The 23,846-nt window shown below is 31.6% G+C and overlaps 1 protein-coding gene and 1 long non-coding RNA gene across 4 annotated transcripts; one reads left to right on the plus strand and one right to left on the minus strand.

The window, feature by feature from the left end:
* The first annotated feature begins 1,295 nt into the window (after positions 1-1,295).
* On the plus strand, positions 1,296-22,830 carry LOC148610342 (uncharacterized). 3 transcript variants are annotated; one of them, XR_015914805.1, is made up of 6 exons: positions 1,296-1,413; positions 1,652-1,775; positions 18,620-18,835; positions 19,437-19,579; positions 22,042-22,172; positions 22,791-22,830. It is a non-coding gene; the product is annotated as an uncharacterized LOC148610342 (long non-coding RNA). The 3 variants fall into 3 exon arrangements; XR_015914806.1 differs by having other exon boundaries at positions 1,302-1,409; positions 22,421-22,830; XR_015914804.1 differs by having other exon boundaries at positions 1,302-1,409.
* Positions 5,361-12,462, minus strand: LOC148610343 (uncharacterized). The gene is made up of 5 exons (XM_088542829.1): positions 12,321-12,462; positions 9,697-9,754; positions 8,651-8,971; positions 7,276-7,368; positions 5,361-7,016 (listed from the first exon to the last, which is right to left on the minus strand). The coding sequence occupies exons 1-5, from the start codon at positions 12,342-12,344 to the stop codon at positions 6,295-6,297; spliced, it is 1,218 nt and encodes a 405-aa protein (XP_088398955.1). The 5' UTR covers positions 12,345-12,462; the 3' UTR covers positions 5,361-6,294.
* Positions 22,831-23,846: the final 1,016 nt, after the last annotated feature.

Consider the following 23,846-nt stretch of genomic DNA (forward strand, 5'->3'; position numbering starts at 1 on the left):
AAAAAACATTTTATAGTAAACGCAGGGTTAAAATATGTTGATTAATACATCAATTTCACTGTAACATTGTGTGTATATATAATCCTACGAGGAGGAATGACCCGGCCAGCGAAAGCTATACTTTTATATAGCCTAGCCGACCGAGTGGTCTAGGACGATGGACTTAGCGCAGGCGGTGTTGCCATAGATGTCACAGCGGTACGAGTTCGAGGCCCGTGAAGGGAACGACCAAAACATTGCTTCGCAAATTTGACAGTTCTAACATCATTGGGAATTTTTCAGACCCTTCTATAAGTTTACGTTATCTTCCCTGTATCAATTTGAACCGATGGAGCAGTGTAGTGAATAGAGTCGTCACATTCTGAGACGTTGTTTATGATAAATATATAAAACAGAAAAGTTTGTAACAGACAACTATGAATACTTCTGTTTATATATTTTTTTCATAAGATGTAAGTGATACTTACTCCGAAAATTACTGACAATAAAGCTCAGGAGAAGAGGCCTACACATAATCTTTCAGATGAAGGCATAAGTATTTAACATTTATTTAATTTATATTTTCTTTGTTTACTTTTATCTCATCATTATTAAATACCTAACATAGCAGTTTGATGGTAAACGTAAGGTAAACAATTGTTGATCAATATATAAGAATCATAATCATATCTTTTTGAAAACAACCAACTAGGAACAACAGACGCACTCGTACTTAATGGTATGTACACTTTCTAAAGTATCAGCCACTATGTTCTCAAAAGAAATATCTGCCCAACGGGCACTCCACGATGAATCAACGTAGAAATATGGGGATATTTGGTGGTGACGTGGATCAGCGTCAATTCCACGTCGTATCCACGTGGCTAAATTCCACGTTGATGTTTCGACAAAATGTCTACGTTGTTTCCACGTCGAATAAATCCACATGGATGTGTCGACGTTGTATCAATCTTGAAATCGGGTCATTATTTTCAACAAGGATTCATCCACGGCTTTTCCACATCAGAATTATGTTATAGAAATAATGAAAAACTTACTGTTATGGAAAAGTTCGGTATTCTAAACTGAGTATAAAAAGTTGAAGTTAAAGTGAAGTGTTATAAAACATTGTAATTACACTGACGCTGATTACTTGTCAAATGTGATAAAACAAACTTTTTTAAACAATTGTGAAATTTACTGCCAATGTGTACTAAATGCAATCAGAACTACTCGATTTTTCAGCTTGTACGATATAATCTAACGAAAATGACTGAGGTCTTCCGAATAGCATTTTTAAATTTCACTCCGCGCATGCGCTTTTGAACTGTCCGCATTCTTCAAATTTGGAGATGTAAACAAACTCGGATTGCAACGAACGAGAAAAAAAAAACGCCAATTACAGAGCAGATTAAGCCATTTCTTTCACAGTATGTGAGTTATTTTAAAATACATGTGACAAGACTGCTCATTTATAATATTAGTTTGTGTTAATAATGATGAATTGATCATAATTACTGTTATTCGAAAAAAGGGGGAGGAAATCCTAATGCGATGCTGACTTTATTCCATGTTGATAAATTATTTAATTCGGATTATTGCAAGGAGATGTTTTCTGTTTTATATTTATTTTGCTTTTTATCGGATTTATCAAACACACCTTTACTTCCAGGACACTTAAGTAGCACTGAGTTGTTGGAAAGAAGTTACAGTCTTCAATGCCACAGTGAATAAATATTGTACAGAAAGAATTTGTAACACTTGTAAGAGTTTACAATGTAATCACACCTGCTCTAGTAAGTACATATTAAATATGTTATTAATATTACAAACTCAAGGATGAATTCATTGGTCTTTATATTACTTTGCTGAACATCACATCCGGCATGTCATCTCCTATAATTGTCTCTTTGTAAGTTCTTGTATCTTCCGAGCCCAATACCTCCGTAACTGATCAATGGAATGTGATGATATTTAGAAATCTCAGGCATAATATGTAGATGTACATTAAGTTTGTATATTTTCTTTGTAGCTCTGGAATGTTGTTAAGCCGACAGTATTAAATTGAAACAAAAATTGTATATGATTTTACAAGGGCTTTTAGCAACTCTATTTCAATCCGGAATATTAGTATAATTGGGACCAAATGGCCAGACTGTTTACTTTCATCTTATGCTGTGGAATGGGAAGAAACTGTCGAAGTTGTATATTTCAAATATAATATGTATATATAGCAATGAAAGGCTTTTATAACTGTGAGTGCAATTAGATAAGATTTAAATATATTACAATAAAACATTAATGGAGGTTTACAAAGTTAAATTATTGCCATATCATTTTAAACTTTCAAAGATTTAAAGAATACACATTCCTACCTTTAGTTATTTGTTATTAATATTGAGATCAATCTTTATTGGTATGTTGTAAACTGAATTAAGGTAACAGAACGACACTTATTCAAGATAGACAAAAAGTAAGATATTGGAAAAACTATTTGAATATTTAGGTACAGAACTAAGTCATGTGACATCAATTCAGTTGAATAATTATTATGCATGGCAATAAACCATTATGAAAACACTTTTATATTCTGTATTGACTTGTATAAAAAAATTGAAGTGACCTAGCAATGTGATGTAGCATATTCAAGTAGCTATTACTATATTCAATCAGACGAAAATAGTTATTGAAATTGCACTTTAAAGCCTGATTGCAGTTTATTTATTAGTTCATTTGAGAGAAAATTCTGGAAATATTTATTAAGAGTTAGTATGCTTTTTTTTAAATTTCAAATGTGCTATTTGTTGAAAAAATATATACTAATCTAAAAAAAAATGCAGATGCTGTACTGGCTTTCCATGGTACTAAGGAAACAACCATATTGGATTAATGTTACAAGTTCCTAAAATATACCCCCAAAAGGAGTGGTGGTTTAAAGAATAATTGACTTTTGCATGGAGATTTTGTTTATCTTAGCTGTTCAAATTATATAGTTAAATAACAATTAAATAATACTTAATCACTGTGGTATTCTTATGTCAACCTTAAAATATTCTTGATGTAGATTTTTGGTGGGATCAGTTGTATTGTTCTTGTCGTGTTACCAAGGAGAATACAAGAAACTGTTAGTGCATGTTTGCCAGATTACAAGCAAAATATACATGCATGTTTCTATCTCAGATACACCAAATTTGACAACAACCATTTTATTTCTATAGGATAATGCTAAATCAATCAGACTATACCATGTATATGTAACTGGAATATTGTACAACATTACAAGAAGCATTTTAATGTTGTTTTTTTATTGCTACCATATTATACTTTAGCAATGGTCAAAATACATTCAGCATGGAAAATTCAAAAAAAAATCAAGGTTAGCTCAACATGGATGTTGAGTCCACAATTATCGTGGATTCCATGTTAAATTGCAACTTCAATTCAACGTCACGTTTCCACGTCATCTTCACGTCAAGTTTTCACGTTATTTCAATTTTCAAATCAATACCATTTGCAACGTTGAATAAACGTGCATAAATGACGTGATTTCAACGTTGAAGCCACGTGGTGCGCCCGCTGGGTTTAATCGTTAAAACGCAAATTGTTTCCAAACATCATGAACTATAAGTGGTTTGTAAGTGTAAGGATATAGTAAAGATTAAAGGTTTATTAGGTTGGTTTGCCGAAAAGTGATTTTTATCTACTTCTTAATCTATGATTTATATTTTTTATTGTAACTATTGCTAAGGGGATTTAAATGGAATTCAATGTGAAATTGTTATACAGTGGAATATGTCTTAAGGCATTATTTTCTTATATACACATCATCATTTAAAGCTAAGAAGCAGATACCTGGAGTATGGAACATTATAAAAACAAAAATATGTTCTTATTTTCCCCTTATTAAAATGCATTCGTGATGAAGCAGTTGCCATTGTAAATATGCAGAAACACAATATGCATGGCTTTATGAAAGAAAAAAATCGGGGATATGGTTCCTCAATAATTTTTTGTTTCCAGCCTATTGAATAATAGTTTGGGTGTATCTTATCTTTTTTATTACATTTGTTTTACCACTATTACTTGGCACTATAATTGAAAATACATAAAGAAAAAATAGGGTTGTACTATATGTTTCAGAAAATGTAAAGATAATTTATTACTTTTTAGTTCGTTGCTATATACAAGAGGTTTTTTTAATTGTTGTCAAAGTTAAATTGTATTTGACATTTTGTTTAATTGTATTAAAGATTTGGCTAGAATAGTTCCTGAACAAATTGAATATTTTCAATTCTTCAGTTGAGGTAGAAGAGACAGGTCATGAATTAAGAGAGGAAGAATCGTGTCTTTGACAGGGTATGTCTGAAAACAACACATATTTTGAATGTTTTCATTTTCGAAGTACTTTAAATGTAAATCTGACTTCCGATTGGACGTCAGTATGACTTTCTGTTTTGTATTAATCAGAAAAAAAGGATAAAACAATCAATAACGCCTTTCTTTGATCATGATGTTGGCATAATACGAGATTCACTCACAAGATAATGTGTGTAGATGAGGAATATTAACGTTTTGGTGTTAATTCATACTTGCATAAATAAATATACGAATAGGCTACTAGATATGATGGTGTTTGCATTCTAAATAGTGAAGAAGGAAGTAGGAAAGAGAAGTTTTACATGAAAATTCAACACCTGTATATAAAAAACAAGCCACAAGATACAGAACTAACAGTATAGCTAATGATATGTGTATCAAATATAAACTATTCACGGTTAATGTTTGACTATTGTAAGATTTGTTTCTAATTTTGATAGAGGTTTGCGTTTGACCGCCGCGTCATCATGATGACATATTTTGTTCATGTCAATAGTTATTAGCAGTTTGTTGGTTCTGTGTCTGCCCGTCGATGAAGATACGCCACTTACGGTAAGGATATCTTGTAGTTTTACGTCTGCGTTAACACTCCGGCCCTTTTTAATATCCCACGTTGGTTATTGAGTGTTATCCTACTCTTCAGGTCTTGTAAGTAAACGAAGCTTTATAAATGTTTTATGTATTTGCTGAGTGTTCATGTTTCCTACTTATCAACCTGTAAGTGGTGGCATATTTGAAATTGATAGTAATGCGAGGTTTCGTACTAGAAGTATGAATCATAAAGGAAGTCGACTGATTCAAAGTAATTGACCTTTATGAAAGAACAACATGTCCGGCATCGATTTGCATCGAGATATGTCATGAAAACTCCTAAAATAATTATGTTTGTTAATTTGCAAAATCAACAAGATAAATATAAATATACTTGTTAAATGCTCTTCACACTTCATTTCATAATTCATTTGATTCATTAACATATATAAAGAAGTGAATAAGTACAAAAGTTTACAATGTGTTCCGAGTTCTAAGAACAACCCAATTGAAGTTGTTCTTTTAATGTGAAAAAGGTTCTGTGAAGCTGATATAATATCTATATAATACACTCAGGAATCATCATGCATCTATATGGTTGAGTCTTTGTCAAAATTCTTACAAAAATGATTGTCTTCATTTGAATTGGAAAATATATTCATATTCCTTGATTAATTTGGCTCATTCTTGTATGTCATAATAAAGTTAATAACGTAAATGACGTCATGGGTATGCTTTTCTTGTACATGTGTACTAAATGCCTTGATACCAACTTATTAACTCTTGTCAAGAACAACAGTAATATTTTTTTTGTACTTAAAACTGTAATTGATTATTAGAAAAGTGTTTAAAAGGCACAGCTTAAAACAAAATTTAAAATATGTTTATATACATTAATAAAAAAGTAAAATAAAAAAGTAAAAAAATGTGTAAAATTAAGAACATTTTTAAATCAAAACGTCTAAACTATCTACAATTAGAAACGGAAATATAGTTCATCTTTCATCAGAAAAGTATAAACTAAGCTAAAGCATATCTTAATGATAATTAATAATCAAACATATGTCTGAAGTACTCGTGTCACTCCAAATGATCAAGTCAGATTTACATAAATAAAGAAATGACAAGTTTATAGAAACAGAGAAAATTCGTTAATTGAAAATATCAATTGTGTCCATATCGGTAATGCTTAACAACCCCGAAAGAACAAAACATTTATCAGATACAAACAATTTAATGAATCATGGTCAATATATCGATTATTTCAAGTTACAAATGATTGGGGAATCATGAAGTTGGTCCTAATATTAACACTATAACTCGAAAACAAATGTTTTTAACATTCTGGATGTCTATATACCTGTGATCAACTAAATATAATGAGGTATTGAGTTTCAAAAGATTCATTTATAAAACAGTACTCATTATATTCCGAACTGTGGTTCGTGCAAAATACTCCCCTGGATGTCCATTTAACGTCGAAATTACATTTTCTTGTGATGCAAGGTTCAATTCAGGGCAACTTTTGCTAGCTGGTGATGTTTCATGATTTGCTCTATCGCCGGATATTTGCAAACAGGACACATGGACTTTGGATTTGGCAAGTTTCGATGTGATTCTTGGTTCCGTATCTACATTTTCACCAGAGTTAAGATATTGCAATTGAGCAGTATGAAAAAAATCAGAATGATTGAATTCGCAATAGATATTCGAGTTTACATTATCACTCCTCAGATTAGCCTTTTCATAAGAACCCGTAGAATTACTGTCAGCAATGACCTCTAGATATGAGTGGCCAGATTTCGTTGAGGGTGATGTAGAAGTTTGCATATGATTCTCGAGTGTTGGTATGTGGTGCATGCACACTTCTACATCTTGTGTGTGGGTTTCCGGAAAGTTCGGGATCATATTGTCTTCATTTATGCATTCATATCCTGTATTGTTATATTCGAAATCCGGTTGCCGATTTGTACCACTTAGTATCGAAGATTGTTTTTTACTGATAAGTCGCCATACTTTTTTGTTGTTATACGAGCATTTCCAGCCAATCCAGAGGCAGAGTGTAAATATTACAAATAATAACACCAACAAAGCAGCAAGTGATGCAAACAAAGAGCCGAAAAGGTGACCTGAAAAGTGCATAATTTATACATATACTTTTACCAAAGTTTTCGCTGATCTTACTTGGAAATATTTTTGTTTAGAAATGTTTCCATTAAAAAAAGACGTGTGCGTCACAAATTAACGTTTCAGGTTTGACAAATGTGCTTGTGTTTCAAACATTCAAAAATACTGGATATAATTTTACTGATATTTGTTTTTTAGGTATTATCTCCCCCCCCCTTTGATCTGTTAGTCTGACTGTAATATTCTAACACGTTTGTATACCTTTGTGTTCCACCGAGTTCGTTTTTGAGTTTTCTGTCGTTGCCATTACATGTTGAACTGTCGTTGTTTGTATCTCAAACAATGTTGTTTCGACTGAAAATGGCGAATATATCTTTTGTTTGAAATTAAAAAATCAAAAACAAAGCAGATAAGATCATAACACAGAAACACACAAACACGCATATACATTCACATATATATGAAAGGTATTAACATAAATACAAAATTATACTTGTAGTAGATACCTTTTCGACTTTTGTGCCACTGTTTGTATTATTATTGAGTGCAGCAACCATTATTAAATATAACAAATTATTTTATTTAAAATAAGATAATTCAATTAAGCGAATTTTGCGTTTGAATAGAAAACACAATTTCATGATTGCATGACCATCAAACATATGAATTGAAACTGCTATGTCGACTCTATAGTGTAATGAAAAGACAGAAATGGAAACTTCCTCAGACTTTGTATCGCGCTAGAACTCTAACAAATAGGCTTCTGGAACAGGGTTATGTTGCTACAAGATTGAAGTCATCATTACAGAAGTTTTATGGTCGTTATCATGAACTCGTGGATCGTTATGGTGTATCCATGAGCACAATGAAAACTGATTTATTCAACGGGTCATAGTTTTCCGTCCCTCGTTTGTCTACCCCGGACTTGACTTTTTATGAGCAACTCGGCGGGTGTTTCTAGAAAAGCAGAGGACGCTTACCCTACCGGTGCACATGGTCCATGCTCCCAGTTTTTAGTGGAGTCCGAGTTGCTCATTTACTTTTGTTACTTTGTATATACGATTTTAGTTGTGTATGTCTGTTTTCCATGTCTGGTCTTTGTCCCTGGATTACATTCTTTTGATTACCGCTATAACCTTGGTTCCCTTGATTACTCTTTATCATTAATATTCCTTATATAACTGACCATAACAACAACAAAACAAAAAACAAAAGAAAAAAAAAAACAAATCAATGCTACATTGCTATGCTGATGTTTTGAACAAATAATCAGCGATTTTATAATTAAAATGTTTATTTGCGTGAAATAAGGGGCAACTGCATGACATCGGAAATATTAATCAACGGAAATATTCAGATTTTAACCAATCACTTTATGCGACCTTCTATGTGAAACAATTTTCAATTTTTAATTCATTCAAAATTTATCTTTACTTGTTCGTGATATAAAAATGTACTAGTTTAACTTGATTTTTCTAATAGTAACGGATGAGAGTCATTATACATGTACGAATGCATCTATTTGTTGTACAATGTTAAATAAAAAAAGTTTTGACACTAGTTTTGATTGGAAAGAAACGTCTTGTAATAACTGTTTTAAGCTCAAACATTTGTTCAACTTGTTTTCAACAATTACCGGTCACTCCATTTAAGGATACCACTGTTTCAGCAATCGCACCACTTGATCCATGACGGCAAGTCCAATTCCCAGTTATTGTTTTTCCGTTATTATCATTGATAGGTACTGTCACGACAAATTCACTTAAATTTGGGAAACCTAAAGCATTGGATTTTGGTGTTAGGCATGTCAATGCAGGAAAGCACTGCGCTATAGTGATACCAGAAGGATCGTCAATAGAAATGCGATAAAGAAGATCTGAAACTACACATGTCAAAATCAGATCGTTGTCTGTAGCTGTCCAGGTGAAACAGACATCTTCATCACACATTAAAACGCCTGCAATGATAGTTTCAATACATTTTGTTGGTTATTCGATTTGATACACTGCCAGAAAAATGTAGGGGTAGTATGAACATCTTGAAACTAGATACGAACATTTATCATTTAACAAATCAACCATGCAGAAAGAATAAAGAGCAGTATCGAGTTTATAGCTTACGCTTAAATCGAATTTCAAAGCACGGCTGACATACCGATACCAGATGATAGAGTCAATTAAATGCAGAACAAACACGAAACTGTTTACTCAATTCATGTTCTACGCCATATACCCTGAACAAATATATACGCAATGATGTGGTGTTCGGTCGCCATTTTTGAACCTTTTCTATTACTATGCCTCTGCGGTTGGTAAAACATCAAGTTTACTGAATTGAATTTGTTTCAATTTACCGTTAAAATATGAAAGATAAAACATCTTCCGCTCACACAAAGTTAGAACTAGAAATGACCAGATACTTTGCTTTGCAACTTTGTTGTATGGATATATGGACATTTGTTTTCTACATAAATTCAATTGTTGCGTGAAATACTTCTTCACATTTGCCGCAATGATTGGCAAAGATGATGAAGGATTGAACTTAAGCGCAGGAATCTTGATTAAATATGCACTAAATTTGACTTAGTATTGTCCCGTTCAAATGACTTTTAATCATCTATTGTCATGTCACTGCTTTAAAAAAAGTAGGAGTTTAAGATGATATTAACTTAACCATACATACCTTGCACTCTGATAAGTACAACGAAAATTGATACCACGGGTACCAAAGGTGTCACTGCCTATGAAAAAACATTTCCCTGTTAACTATACTTCAAAACAATTTCAAGAAAGAATATTAAAACAATGTCAATAATATAATCTTATCCCTAAAACCCTGGTCTCAGTATGAAACAGACTTCTCAATCACATCATATTTACACTGTACAATTCACATTTTAGGCATTCACGATTAAGTCAATGATGTACCAAGCATTACTTTACGCAATTGCATTTTCCTTTTGGATAGACAACTGATTTAAATTGTAAAAACATGGGAATTTTCAATATTAGTATTTCAAAAATTCTTCAATTTCACCCGTTATAGTCGTTTTTTTAGAATACCGTAATAGTTTAAACAAGTTTATTTTTTGTTTGATGCAGTGCATTTTTTATGGTTCATAAACATTTACATCAGCCAAAATAATAAATATTTGACATTTTCCAAATCAAGTTAGTGGCAAATGCTACCCTACACATGAAAAAAGTATCTCAATTTGCACTAAAATGTAGACTTTTAGCATATAAACGGTGTACAATTGACATGTTGGGTACTATTGATTTGATTATCGATGTATCCAACATATTTTCTTATTTCGTTTTTTCTATTCCGGGCTTGAATTTTTATGAGCAACTCGGTGGGTGTTTCTAGAAAAGCAGAGGACCCTGACCCTACCGGTGCTCCTGGTCCATTCTACCAGGTTTTAGTGGAGTCCGTTCGAGTTGCTCTCTTGCTTTTGTAATTTTATATGTATGATTTCGGTTACTTCATATTCTGTGTTGTGTATATCTGTTTTCTGGTCTTTTCTTGTCTGGTCTTTGTCCCTGGATTACATTCTTTCGTTGACCGCTATAACCTTGGTTCCCTTGAATAGTCTTTCATACAAAGGGGAACATTCGGAATTTCATATTTTATTCCATTTTACCGATAATTTGCTATTTGTTCAAGTACCGTACTTCAAACAAGCTTTTACATATTCAACAACATCTATGTGTCATCTTAGCTTTCTATCGAGCTAAGTTCAAATATCAATTACTCAGATTCCATTGAAAGATAACATAATCATAAATGTACTGAATAAACGAAACGCTTCTGAAAACTACGATATTCTGAAAAAAAGGAAATACCGGGTGATAACGTAGAAATCCTGAAATTCTGAAAATTCCCCTGCTTTCGATTTTACCGTTATTGTTACCCCCCCCCCTCCCTCCTAAAAAAAAGAAAATCTAAGCGCCTAAATTGATATGTTGGGTGTATCATTATCGTCATAATGAATGCCTGGTATGAGTTTGCGGTGTCGGTATGCTGCAAATGCTGTTTGATATCGAGACCAGTTTCCTAGAGGAAGGGGTAATGTTTTCATCCTTTCAACAGAAGTATTAATTGGGATAAAACTTAAAAGAAAAAACAAATAAGTTATTTTAGCATAAAATACTCCTGGGGTTTTTTCATTGAAAAATATGTCAAACTAGCGATTTTTCGGTGGTTTTTAATATATTTGTCTTATTTGTACGCATACCCAAAGTGCTACCGAATATTTATGGATACCATTGTAAAGTTGAGACATTCGGATACATGATGATATAAAGATATGTCAGTTTACTTCGTTTTGTAAAAATTTCGAAGAAAAAAAAGTAAAAAAAAAGGGGATTTTTGTCATGTACTAATACTATCATCCATAGTAATTCACTGCAATATCTTTTAAGAAACTTCATGATATTAAAATAGAGCGCTATCGTCAGGCGGATATACTTCACTATAGCTGCCAATTTTATAATATTGTACTAAACATATTAGTTTTGTCTGTTATTCGAGTTATGAAAAATATTATTATTTATTTTATCTATATTTGCTCCAATGAGACACCAATTTTCAACTAATGACATATATTGTATTCGTTGATTGCTTTTTCAGAAGCATGATCAATTACTCTTCGTTTTCTGTGAGCATTAATTGGAAGATTAATTGAAAATGGATGACTATCTTGTTTTCCAGTACCACGCATCATTATTTTAACGGGGCCAATATTGCTATAACTAATAAGCAAAACAAAAGTGTTTTTTTTTTTTTTTATTTCCAACTTCGAGAATTTATACAAAAAACTACAAATACATTATCAGATTCGGCGGCGCATGTAAAATGCATATTTTGTCGTCAGTTTGTTTGTTTGTTTTTTTTTTTTTATTTTTGTCAACAAAATGGAGGTGTCATTTCCAACTTCCTTACGGGGGAGGTTAAACGGAACAGCCTTTATTTTGGTTACCCCTAGGTAAATGTTTGTCACACAAATTTGATTATTTAACAATGTCACTCGGTATTAAATAATCGAACATAAATGCCGTACCCGTGTTAATATGAGAGCAAATCTACCCCTCCATGAACTATTTCTTAATTTAATTCTGTTTTGCAAGACAGGAATATGATACATTTATTATCTCTGGTAGTCTTCTTTTAAGAAAATTTGTTATTATTCTAGTACAAAGAAGCCTATTTCAAATTGTTAGTTCTAAGGTACTCGCTATACTGTCAACGAACTACCAAAAATCTAAATTTTGTAAGAACAAAATTTACTGAATACTTCAACTTACCATTGTTGTTATTGACTTTTGCATCACAGGACATTTTAAATCTGTCAAAATAGACGAGGAAATATTATTTAAATCAAAGTTTGCGACGATGTATTTTTTATGGCGTCCGGAAGGTATTAAGCTTTATCCGTTTCCCGTCGAAGTTGGCTCCAAAATGGCAAATATTGTCTGAACGAAAATATAAATAGTACCAGGAACTGTTGATTTGTTTTAAATATCCAGTTCATTTAACTATATATTTAGAGAGGTTCTGTTATAATACATACGAGATTACATTCTAAACAATGTTTTTGTAAGCGTCCCTGTGTTCTTCGAAGAACAGCTGTGTACGATCGTATTTTTGAACAAATAAAGAAGAAAAAAATATACATCGAATGAACCTAGTTGAAACTCCAACTCTAAGTAGATTCCAACTGGTTGCTTCTCTTTTATTTATGGTATGGTATTTCAAGCTAGTCAAGCTAGTTAATTTGTATTTTCATGGTGATCTGTCTTTGTGCCCGGATTATGAATATATTGTTAAACGTTCTCATCAAGGTCCTAGACTTCTCCGTCAAGATCACGTTGAAATAATTTATTTTCTTTATCGATGAGACAGGATTGAATTTCTTATGTAAAATGTGAATGAATTGTTATTGATCCGATTTAATCATATGTCTTTCTCTTTCCCTCATTCCCATTTGTCACATGGAAAATTCGTAATTTCCAGCTTTCCATATAACTCCCTTTGATATATTCATTTTTTACATAAAGTGTATTTTCGTATTTATTTATCTTTTTGAAAATTGAAATTATTTTCAGGTTGGATATCCAACATCTATCAGATAAAGTTAGATCAACTGATAAAATTTATAAACAATTAAAACTACTATGTCTTCTATATTGAAAGAAAAACAATATTAATATTACTCGTCGACTGTTTCAAATTACTTGAAACTGGTCTATAAGTTTGTCGAATTCCGGTATCAAATTTACATGTCAGTATATTATATAAAATTAATTTGAGAAGCGTGCGACCTCATAAAGCGTTTGACGCATACCATACCGCTGCACCTGGTCCATATCCAGTTTCTACTGGAATTTGGGTTCCTTATTCATTTTTGATTATTATTTGTCTCATTTAATTCATGTTCTCGTTGCGTGTGAGAGTTCTTGAGCAGTTGTCATCCCAGTGCCATGTTCTTCTTTAAGTACGTGCGAATCATAGTTCAAACAATTACCGTTTCCGTATTTCAATATTATCACGCAGCTATGTCTTAAGGTAATTATTTTGTAACGGTCCCTTGTGAATGATTCAGTGTATATCATAACATAAATAGTACAATAGTGTCACTAATGAAGGAAAGACATATGTTCCACACAATTCATATCGCATCATTAACTTTCCGAGATTTAGCTTGAACCAATCCGAGTTTTCTATTTTGGTTTTCTTTCGTCTCCACACCAATTCTTCACATACTGATGTACATTAACGTATTTGTACAGTAATTTATGCGTTTTTTACTAAATGTGTAGCAAAAGGCGGTATGACTTAACTATGTGTTAAGGTATGGGGATGTAACATTTAGAGAGAATATTAAACGTGTATGCCTTGCACAAAGTAGGTCACCTGTAGTGATGGACGATATTCTTTTTAAGTGTAAATACTTGATAAAATAAACAAAAACTTTGAGAAGTTCTAAAAGATTGATCAACACAATAAAATAAGACTTTGTTGCATAGCCCTGATAGAATACTTGCTTACATTTTAAGTCAGTGTTTTCCATCAGTAATAGCCCTTAAGTGTCCGGTATCTTTACGTGCATTTCAGAACAGTTGCATTTATATACGAACTAATTTGGTGTGCTTTAAAGCTCTTAGACCACAACCGTGGAAGAAAAAGGGATAAACACATGATTCAAGTTATCCGAAATATTCTGAATTGTCAATACCTAGCTCCTCGTACTAACTAAGGCCTTCTTTGTTTTACATTTATCCTTTGTCATATCTCATCCAGTGACAGAGTAATCAAGGGAACCAAGATTTTAGCGGATATCAAAAGAATGTAATCCAGGGAAACAGTAACAAAAGCAATTGAGCATTTCAGTCTAAAGAAATGGGAGCATAGATAAATAGACAAAGATGATTTCAAAATTAATGTTTGAATTTTTGATCGACAACATATTTGTCCAGTTTGTGTGGATGCGTTTTTCAAAAAAAGATAGGCATTCCATTGGAAACAAATTGTGCTTCCCTAATAGCTGACTTATTTCTTCACTCTTATGAGTCTAATCCAAAAGAAGAAAATAATGTCGTTTAGCTAGATCCTTGAATCTCAGTTTTCTCTAAATATATGGATGACGTAATATCTTATCAATTTTAGTTTCGGGAATTCGGTATATCCTATTTACCCCCAAAGAACTTGAGATATAGGATACTACAGACATTGTGAAGTCAGCATCATATAGTGATCTATATTTATAGGTCGATGGTAAAGGAAAGCTATTGATCAAACTTTACGACAGATGTGATGACTTTTCATTCTGTCAACTTCCTTTCATCTGTGGCAAAATCCCTTCAGCACATGTGTTTGGGGTTTTCATATCACAACTTCTACGTTATACCAGAGCTTGCCCTTAATAGGCAGATTTTTGTATAGCTTTTATAAATGTTTTATGTTACTACAAGATTGACTTCATCACTACCAGAGTTTTATGGACGTCATCATGAACTCGTGGATCAGTCCGATGAAACCATCTGCCCCATGGAAACTGATTTGTTCAACTTATCATAGTTTTCCTTTCCTCTTTCGTCTTTTCTAAGAACTATGTATATTTGTATTATTTGTATTTATGTGTATCATTTCTTTTTCTTTTTTTTTTTTTTTTTTTTTTTTGGAGAAACAAAGATAAATAATGTTTATAAGTCGATATTTTAACTTTGGGATAAAGAAGTATACAGTGTCGAAAAATCATAGGCTTTAATCTATTATATTCTGAAAATAATTTATAACTGAGGGTCTCAAGAAGAATTTTCGATTTTTTTTCATGGATCTACATTAATGCCTCTACCAGAGTAACAAGTGTTCTAGTAAGAGACCCACTTTGACAGCTTTGAGTATAGAAGTTAAAAGTTTCAAACAGGTTTGGTGGTACAGATTCAGCTATGTAACGTTGTTTGTATTGAATCTTTTGGAGTTTAGAAACCAAGTACGTTGAGGGTAAATCACAATCATTGTATTTGTAGAGATACCGAAAGAGAATAACACCAATTTTTGGCTTTCCACTATCTCTTCTTTGGAGTTGGAAATGCAAGAATACGTACTTTAACTGCAATTATTTTCTACGTATAACTCTAATAATAAATGTTAGCCCTTCAAATGTCTGACATTGTACAAAAGGATTTACATGAAGTTAATTATACGGGCTTTCATTTGATACAAACACATTTACTCTGATTTATTATTGAAATACTTATATAAAAACATAACTTGCTTTATCATTTATTCCTTTTCATTTTACATATAGCGTAACACAAAAATCGCGTATATATTGTCAATTTTAATGATGGTTGTTTCATAATACACCCCAATGAAATAGTGCAAGAGACAATTGGTTTGATACATGAGACCTTACAACAAAATTATTCATGTAAGTAGTGAGAAGTTTAAATTTTGACCAATTTTGTCTATTTTTAACAATTGTTAAGTGTGCATACCTTTAAAATCATTGAATGAGTGTGTATCAAGTGCAATCCACACTATATTTGTAGGGATAACTTCGAAATATAAGGTAAACATTTTGATTGTTGTCCAAATTGCAATTAAAAACTAGTTTGGTGTCTTTGTCGTATCATTACGAGCGTCATGCACAATTACTGATCATTAACATTGAAAAGAATAGAATTGTTTAGCGATATTCAACACATTTTTCAAAACTAGTGTATTTGTATAGTAACGCTGGATCAGCAATTACCAATGGGTTGTTTCTAAACAAAATCACTCTATATATATAGTGTCTTTTTTTATTCGATGTATATTAGAATCTTCTTAAGGGAAGAAGAAATCAACCTGAGCCCACTATAATTAACAATTATTTTTACAACGCATGTTGACCCGTGGAGGTCCGGAGTTCAGAAAGAATAGGCCTGCAGCAGCGCTAATGTTGTCGTAAATGTCGTAAAGGCGACTAAAAGTGCTTTGAACCTTTGCCCGGGCTAGGGTGCTTTGCCCACAGACCAACTGGGTTCTGTACCTGAGGTGGTGGAATGGGGTACCCCTTGTGTTTTAAATGCTGGGGTTGTCAGTGGTGCACCGTGTTGGGAAAGACGCCACGTTCATTGCACGTTTAAGAACCCTACTGTGGTATTCTCAAGGAGTAGGAACCATAAGGCTAAATTGCCCGACCCCACCCACCTCTCCCTATTTCCAATGATAATACAATTTGTCAACCCCATTATCCTTGTGTCCCATCCCATTTTACATTTCATCATCAGTTCATGTTCATTTTATCATCCACTTCATGTTCATTGCCTGAATATAGCTGAAATATTGCTGCTCGGGCGTTAAACCCCAACAAACAAACAAACATACAACGAATGAAGACCCTGAATATCGTAGGTGTGTTTGTAGACACGTAAACTTAAATTATTTCGAAATATTATGAAAAAAATCATTTGATAATTGTTTCGTGTCATTGTTCCATGCCCGTTAATTTTACGGGGTCGATATATTTACTCAGTCTTTTCCCCGACCACATGTTGTATAACTTCTACTGCTCAGTGAGATTTATTTAAAACCTACAGGAAGTCTCGCAAATCATTATATTAAGAAACACCTAACTTTATATTATTTTCAATGAAAACTTATTTGTAAGAAAAGGAAGACACAGACACCGATAATTATATATTTTATTCAGCACTTTTTGAAGCTCTTGTCGTGGAAGCTTTTCTCATAAACATGAAATCCGCACCATAATTTTATGAAAAACTGGACAGTGATGAATGGGGAATAGTGCATGGATTTTGAAGCAAAGGAAATTATAACCCAGAACCAGATTTCAAATAACATCTGTACCAGGAATATTATCAGACTTCACACAGAAAACATATTGCATTAAACGTTAAAGGTCTTGTATATGTGTATGTAAACTCTGAATTACAAGTGATATTTAATGATATAAATGACTCAACTTTCAAAATTTCATTTCAAGAACATCACACTTGCATTGATCAGTATGAACTATGATAATATTCAACTGAACGCAAGGTCAATCGGTACATATACTCGTCAATGTAGGAAGGTTTCTTTTAAGATAATTAGAGATAGTGTATTTGTTCCTTTGATGGTAAAATGTTTTAATCATGACTAGTCATTATTTCGTCTTTTTCATACGAACCTTTGTTTTGTACAAACATAACATACTCAGCTACATCAATGACGTGAAATACACATATACTTCAAATAGTCTCAATACATAACAATAAAAACAAAACATGATTAATGCATCTAAATCAATCTTAAAATTTAAATTTCAAAAATTTTGCAGTCAGGAAAGCAGACGTGCCAACCAATTTTAGGTAGTTCGGTAAAGTATCATAGCTCATACCACCATTGGCTTCAGAGCACAATGAAGTACATATATATACCTATATATATTTGTTCATATCTTTAGCTTTCATAAATAAGAAACCCTTTCCTTCAAAATATTATATCTTTTCGGTAAAAAAAACCGTAGAATCCATTGCATTAAAATAAGATGTCTTAACGTCATCCATGCATAGTTATTACTGATAAGCTGTAAAAATTGTTATTGCTAAATTATTTAAGGCAGCCCAAACGGAGGATTTATGGTATTTATAAAATAATCCTCTATATGCATATGATTTTAATCTTATGGGAAAAAAATATATGTCTTTTGTTATATTTATGAACAAATGAAGTTGACTTTTTAACATTCATCAAGTGGAGTGGGGATATTTGATGTGCCGTTTATGGCATCTATGTTCTGTGAAAATACACAATGAATTGAAACCAAGGAAAGTTTCCATGTTTTTGCATTGATGTTTTACAATTTTTCAATTTTATGAAGTTGGCAATATGCATTTAAGTTGAGGATTGACATTTTTCATGTGTGTGAGATGTATATTCAAAAATAGTTCACCTATATTGTTCATGAAGTATATTTAAGAACATGAATATCACAGTAAAGTTATGGTCAAGGGGAAATAACATGCTAATAGTTTGGTTTTCAACATTCAATGAATAATCGTCTTTCCTATATTTTTTGTATTATTTTATTTTGTTAAAATGACATCTTCAGAGTAATCATGGCTTCCAAGACTCTAGCAGATGTCAAAAGAATGTATTCCAAGGAAAGAGACCACACAAATGAAACAGACACACACATCGAAGAACATTGTACAATCAAATTAACACGTACAAAGACACAACAGTCGATTAACAACTCGGACTCCACTAAAATCTTGAATCATAGGCCAGGTGCTTCTCCAACAATGTTTACTGATTGCATTAAAAGGTATGTTCTTAGAATTGGATTTTTTTTTCAGAATACTCTCACTTAGAATGCAGTAAAAACCACATCTATGTTATATATATATTTTCGTCTAAATTTGCATCAGGATACGTTTCTAGTGCTTACAATGTGTATCCAGTAAAAGGAATCAGTCCGAAGATTTATGCAATATTGATTATTAGAATTATTTGTTGTCAAAATCATATCTTTTTTCATCTTATATAATCATGATCAATATAATAAATATATAAAAGTTGAGGTACATTATGGATCATAACAAGCGTTCTCTGTAATTTAAAAAACACAGATACTCTTTCTGAGGAAATCTTATTTTCATCTATGGTTCATTGATTCGGAACAGTTGATATTAATTGTAGATTATGCATTTGAAATTAAGGAACAGTAGCTAAAGATATATCCCGAACAGGACTACAAAAATGTGTTGTTTTTTTTACATTCTGGAAGCTCTATTGGAACAACTTACAAAGCAATTCCCATCCTTAAATATATCTTGATGACATTACAACGGCATGGGATAATATGCATTGAAGTCAGTAAACGCATTTCTTATTAAAAATATATATAACAAAACTATTATAAATAGCACAATACCAAAGAAAGAAACAACTGGCATAGAGTACATCAACTAAAAAAGAGAGTTGGAATGGGGAAGAATTGTCAAGAAGCGTATGATCAGCGAGATAGGAAACAAAGTCACCCTAAAATGAGTAGGAAAAGAAATAAAAGGTTCGTGGTTTTTCTGCCCCCTAAAGAAAAGCAAAACAAAACAATCTAGGTTAAAAAAAATTAGACCCTTTCAGTAACAATTCAATTAAAGGTTTTCTGTAATTTTTGTTTTCATTAAACATGTTGTTATTTGTATAGAAAGAGCTATGCTACCGAAACTTATCATTGGTCATTTTTAACGTTTAATGTATTAATATTGAATAAGATTACCTGTTGTTAGTTCATGTTTTGCATTTTCATAAAAAAATAACTTTAACCTTCACACATATATAATCAATATGCAATATATTTGAGATAAATCCTCTAATTGTCAGGCGGTATTTCATGTTTTTCATACAAAGCAGTGTTTTATATTCTGATTAAGGGGAAACAACAAGAATATAAATGAGTTGATAATATTCAATGGTAGTATTTATCTTTTTCGTTCAATGACATCTGTGTCAGATCCAGGGATTGCAAGGGGTTGATATTTGTCATTTGCATGTGTTAAATTGACAAAAAAAACAAAAAAAAAACAGCAAATGATAACAAAGCATCCCTTTTTCTGAGAAGTCTGGCTGGCATCCCTTGTTTTGAAAGTGTCAAGATCCACCCCTATATTTATCACAACAACACTGATAAGGATTGGATTTATCTTTTCTTCTCAACACATTTATTAAAGAACAGAAGAATCATATTCCTCTTTTACAATGAGTTAAAAGTAAAGTACCATATTTTTTGTCAAACAATCTTTTAAATTGAAAAATGTCATTTAACACATCTGTTGTTAATACTTTGCCTATGAAAGATACTTAATATCATTTGAATGTCATTGTATTAATACTATTATTATTATTATTATTATTATTATTATTATTGTATATTTTTTGTAATATTTAAACAATTATAAAATTGGAAAAAAATTAAGTTAAAACGAAAAGTGTCTTTCAACAGGGTCTAAAAAATGTGCGGTACATATTGAGCAAAACAACACGAATAAAATACAAAAGTAAATTTACAACGCGGACTCTTGAAAAAACTTGAAGCATCGTGTATCAAGTAACCGGGGTCAGTTTGAAGATTTATGCAAAATATATTATTAGAATTATTTTTTGTCAAAATTTATATCTTTTTGCAACTAATATTATCATGATCAACATAATAAATGCATAAAAGTTGAGGTAGTTTATGGATGAAAGCAAACGTTTCTTTGATTATAAAAAATATGCAATTACTCGTTCTGGGGAAATCGTGTTAACGTTTAATATTACCCTTTACACATAACTGATCGATGTACAATATATTTGAGATAAAATACTCTAATTCTCAGCCTATATATTACATGTATCACATTTAAAGCAGTCTTTTATATTTTGACACAACAAGTGAATGGTTGATTTGAAAATAGTCAATGGTTATATTTTTTTTTCATTTAATGATATCGATGGCAGTGGCGGGGGATTAGAGCCCCATTTTATTGGAAGAATTGACTTTTCAAGTTAAAAGTAATCGTTTCTCAAATAATTGAAATATTTTAACATATATTGTAAATTTTGGCTCATAAAAGATACTTTATATCATTTGAATGTCATTCAATTTTTGTTTCTATATGGATAAATACCAGACATGGAAAACAGACATACACAACAAAGAAAATAAAATAACTAAAATCAAACATACAAAGTAACAAAAGCAAAGGAGCAACTCGGACTCCACTAAAAACTGAGAGCATGAACCAGGTGCACCGAGACAAACGAGGAAAGGTAAACTATGACATGTTAAATAAATCAGTTTTCATGCCGCAGATGGATACACCGTAACGATCCACCACTTCATGATGATGCCCAAAAACTTCTGTAGTGATGACTGCAATCTTATAGCAACATACCCCTATATAATTACAAAAGCATTAAAATGTTTGAAAGAGCAATATGTTTGCATGATTTTCACCAAAATATAACTGTTGTGAACACAAGGTAATACTATGACAACCCATTTCATACATGTTTGTTATTTATCAGCAAAATGTATTATTGTGATTTTTGTTTAGATGATTACCCACCTCCTCCCCTTACTACCTCTGATATTTTTTTCAATATTGGCTATGGCCGGTTTATTTTAGGCCATACCCTTTTTGTTGTTAGGCCGTTTTTTAGGCCATATCTTTTTTGTTGTAAGGATTTTTGTATACTTTGTAAGGAGTGTCAACTGTATTATCAATTTTATATTATTTGTCTCATCTCTGACAGTGACACTCCAATTTAATGTACATATGTTACTTATTTTTACTGTTTGATTATCGTCATTTAGTAAATGACATTTATGGGATGTTTTGTTTTATTTATGTCCTTAACAAAAAACTTAGTGGAGTAGCTTGCACAGTTGTTCTCCTCTTTTTCTCTAAAGGAATAACTTGGGAATTGTTGCAATATAAATAAATTTTACAGAAACACATGGGACTCAATTTTCATTTATAATTTTAGGACCCTGTCTTCTTACTACCTGAGCAGTTTGAACAAGGATTATATACATACACATAAATGTATGTATGTATGTATTATCCAATTGATGTAGAAGATGACCAAAAATGAAAGACATTTGCCAGTAAAACCAGGTGATTTAATTTATTTCATACTTCAAAGTATATTTTAAATGTACACTGATACACACAAGTGCATATGGGTGATGTAGCACTGTTTATTAATATTCCAATAATAACATCTTGTTAATATATGTATCTAAGTACTAGTAGTAAATGAGATTACAACTAACAATGTACATATTAATACCTAATGAAGAAATATACAATGGATTTTTTTTAATTGTTAGCTGTGCATTCAATTGTTTCATTTTCAATTTTAGCAAATTTGTAAATAGTGTGATGTACTGGCTACCACGTTTATAAGGCATGTACCCTTCTTACAAATATACAAGTACAATCACAATCTTGTCTGTCTAGTAATAGTGTTGCTTGCAATTTTCTTAGCTTGATTTATTGTTGCATATTTGGTCGTTAGTTATAACATGATGTGTTTGATATTTCTTTTTCCATTTTCTTATTATGGTGGACATGATTTTATGAAGTGAAAATAGTTAATATCTTGATATAAAGATTGTACTGACCTATAGAGAATCCTGATATTAGATGACATGCCAATCATAACATGTAATCCAGTAAAGTAAAAGTATGGTATAGATGTATAACTACATTGTGTATATTTATATATTTCAGGATGCATGTACTTACAAAAAAAAAAAAAAAAAAAACAGAATGTGTGTCTTACAATATGGCAAAAGAAAGATTTACTAGAGGTCAAACAAGTACAGGAACGATTTTCAGAAGTAATATCTTTATTGCACCGTTTATCATAAACATATTCATACATTTTAGGGCTAGCTTTAAAAATTAAGTACTTAACTTTGCACTTCGTATTTCTTGAATAAATTCAGATGTATATTTATGATTCCTTTATATACATGTATAACTAAGCTATAATGATGAACTAATTTATTTTAGTTTTCTATGTATGACCTTTTTTATTCGTATAATTGTTCAGTCACTATTACCACTACAAGTTAATAAATTAGTTTCCTTCAAAAGTGGCATAGTTTTCTCTCCAAATAATTGTCAAATGCTCAAGGAAGGCATGTAATGGTCACTGGTTGGTTTGATAGTTGCATACATGTATGTAAATGTAAAAGCTAACACTGTTTCTAATTAACTAAAGATCTGGTTCATACAGACTCTGAAGAAATCAAACGTAGTCTTGTTCTTCTTTGTAATTTGATGTTCCCGTGTTTTCTGCTGACTTTTTTGCCCAGCCTTTAAAACCTTTTTTATTGGGACTTCAGTGTGAGTCATGTTCTATGTTGATGACTATATAGTGTTCCATAGGAACTCCCTGTTTTGTTGTTTCAATGAAATTTCATATACATCATATATTAAATAAAAAGTTTGTTCCACATGTATGTATTGCATGAGCATGTACTAGCAAACTAGTTTGCTGTTTGCAGTATATGATCATATAGAGTATACATGTAACTCTTAATAGAAATATCTTAACAAATATGTACATATGAATGTGAATATATATGTAATTATCGTAGATTATAATTCCACTATTTAGAAAAAAAAAAAAACATCCAACCCATGAAAAAAGCATATCTCTTAGATTTACTTTTTTATGAATTCATTTAGTGGTGAGTAGCTGTCAGATCTAGTAACCAACCCTTATCATAATGTTGGATTATAAAAAACAATGTTTTACGACAAAGCTCATCTATAACC

The sequence above is a fragment of the Perna viridis genome, chromosome 8 (assembly GCF_037379345.1).
Source record: "Perna viridis isolate PV_CMFRI_1.1 ecotype Kerala chromosome 8, ASM3737934v1, whole genome shotgun sequence".
Taxonomy (NCBI): domain Eukaryota; kingdom Metazoa; phylum Mollusca; class Bivalvia; order Mytilida; family Mytilidae; genus Perna; species Perna viridis.

Excerpts from the sequence above, each read along its gene's own strand:
- LOC148610343 (XM_088542829.1), bottom strand. The coding sequence starts at position 12,344 with ATGCAAAAGTCAATAACAACAATG. Across the intron at positions 9,755-12,320 it reads AAAAGTCAATAACAACAATG|GCAGTGACACCTTTGGTACC; the intron begins GTAAGTTGAAGT and ends GTTTTTTCATAG. Across the intron at positions 7,369-8,650 it reads ATCCTTAAATGGAGTGACCG|TCGAAACAACATTGTTTGAG; the intron begins GTAATTGTTGAA and ends CGCCATTTTCAG.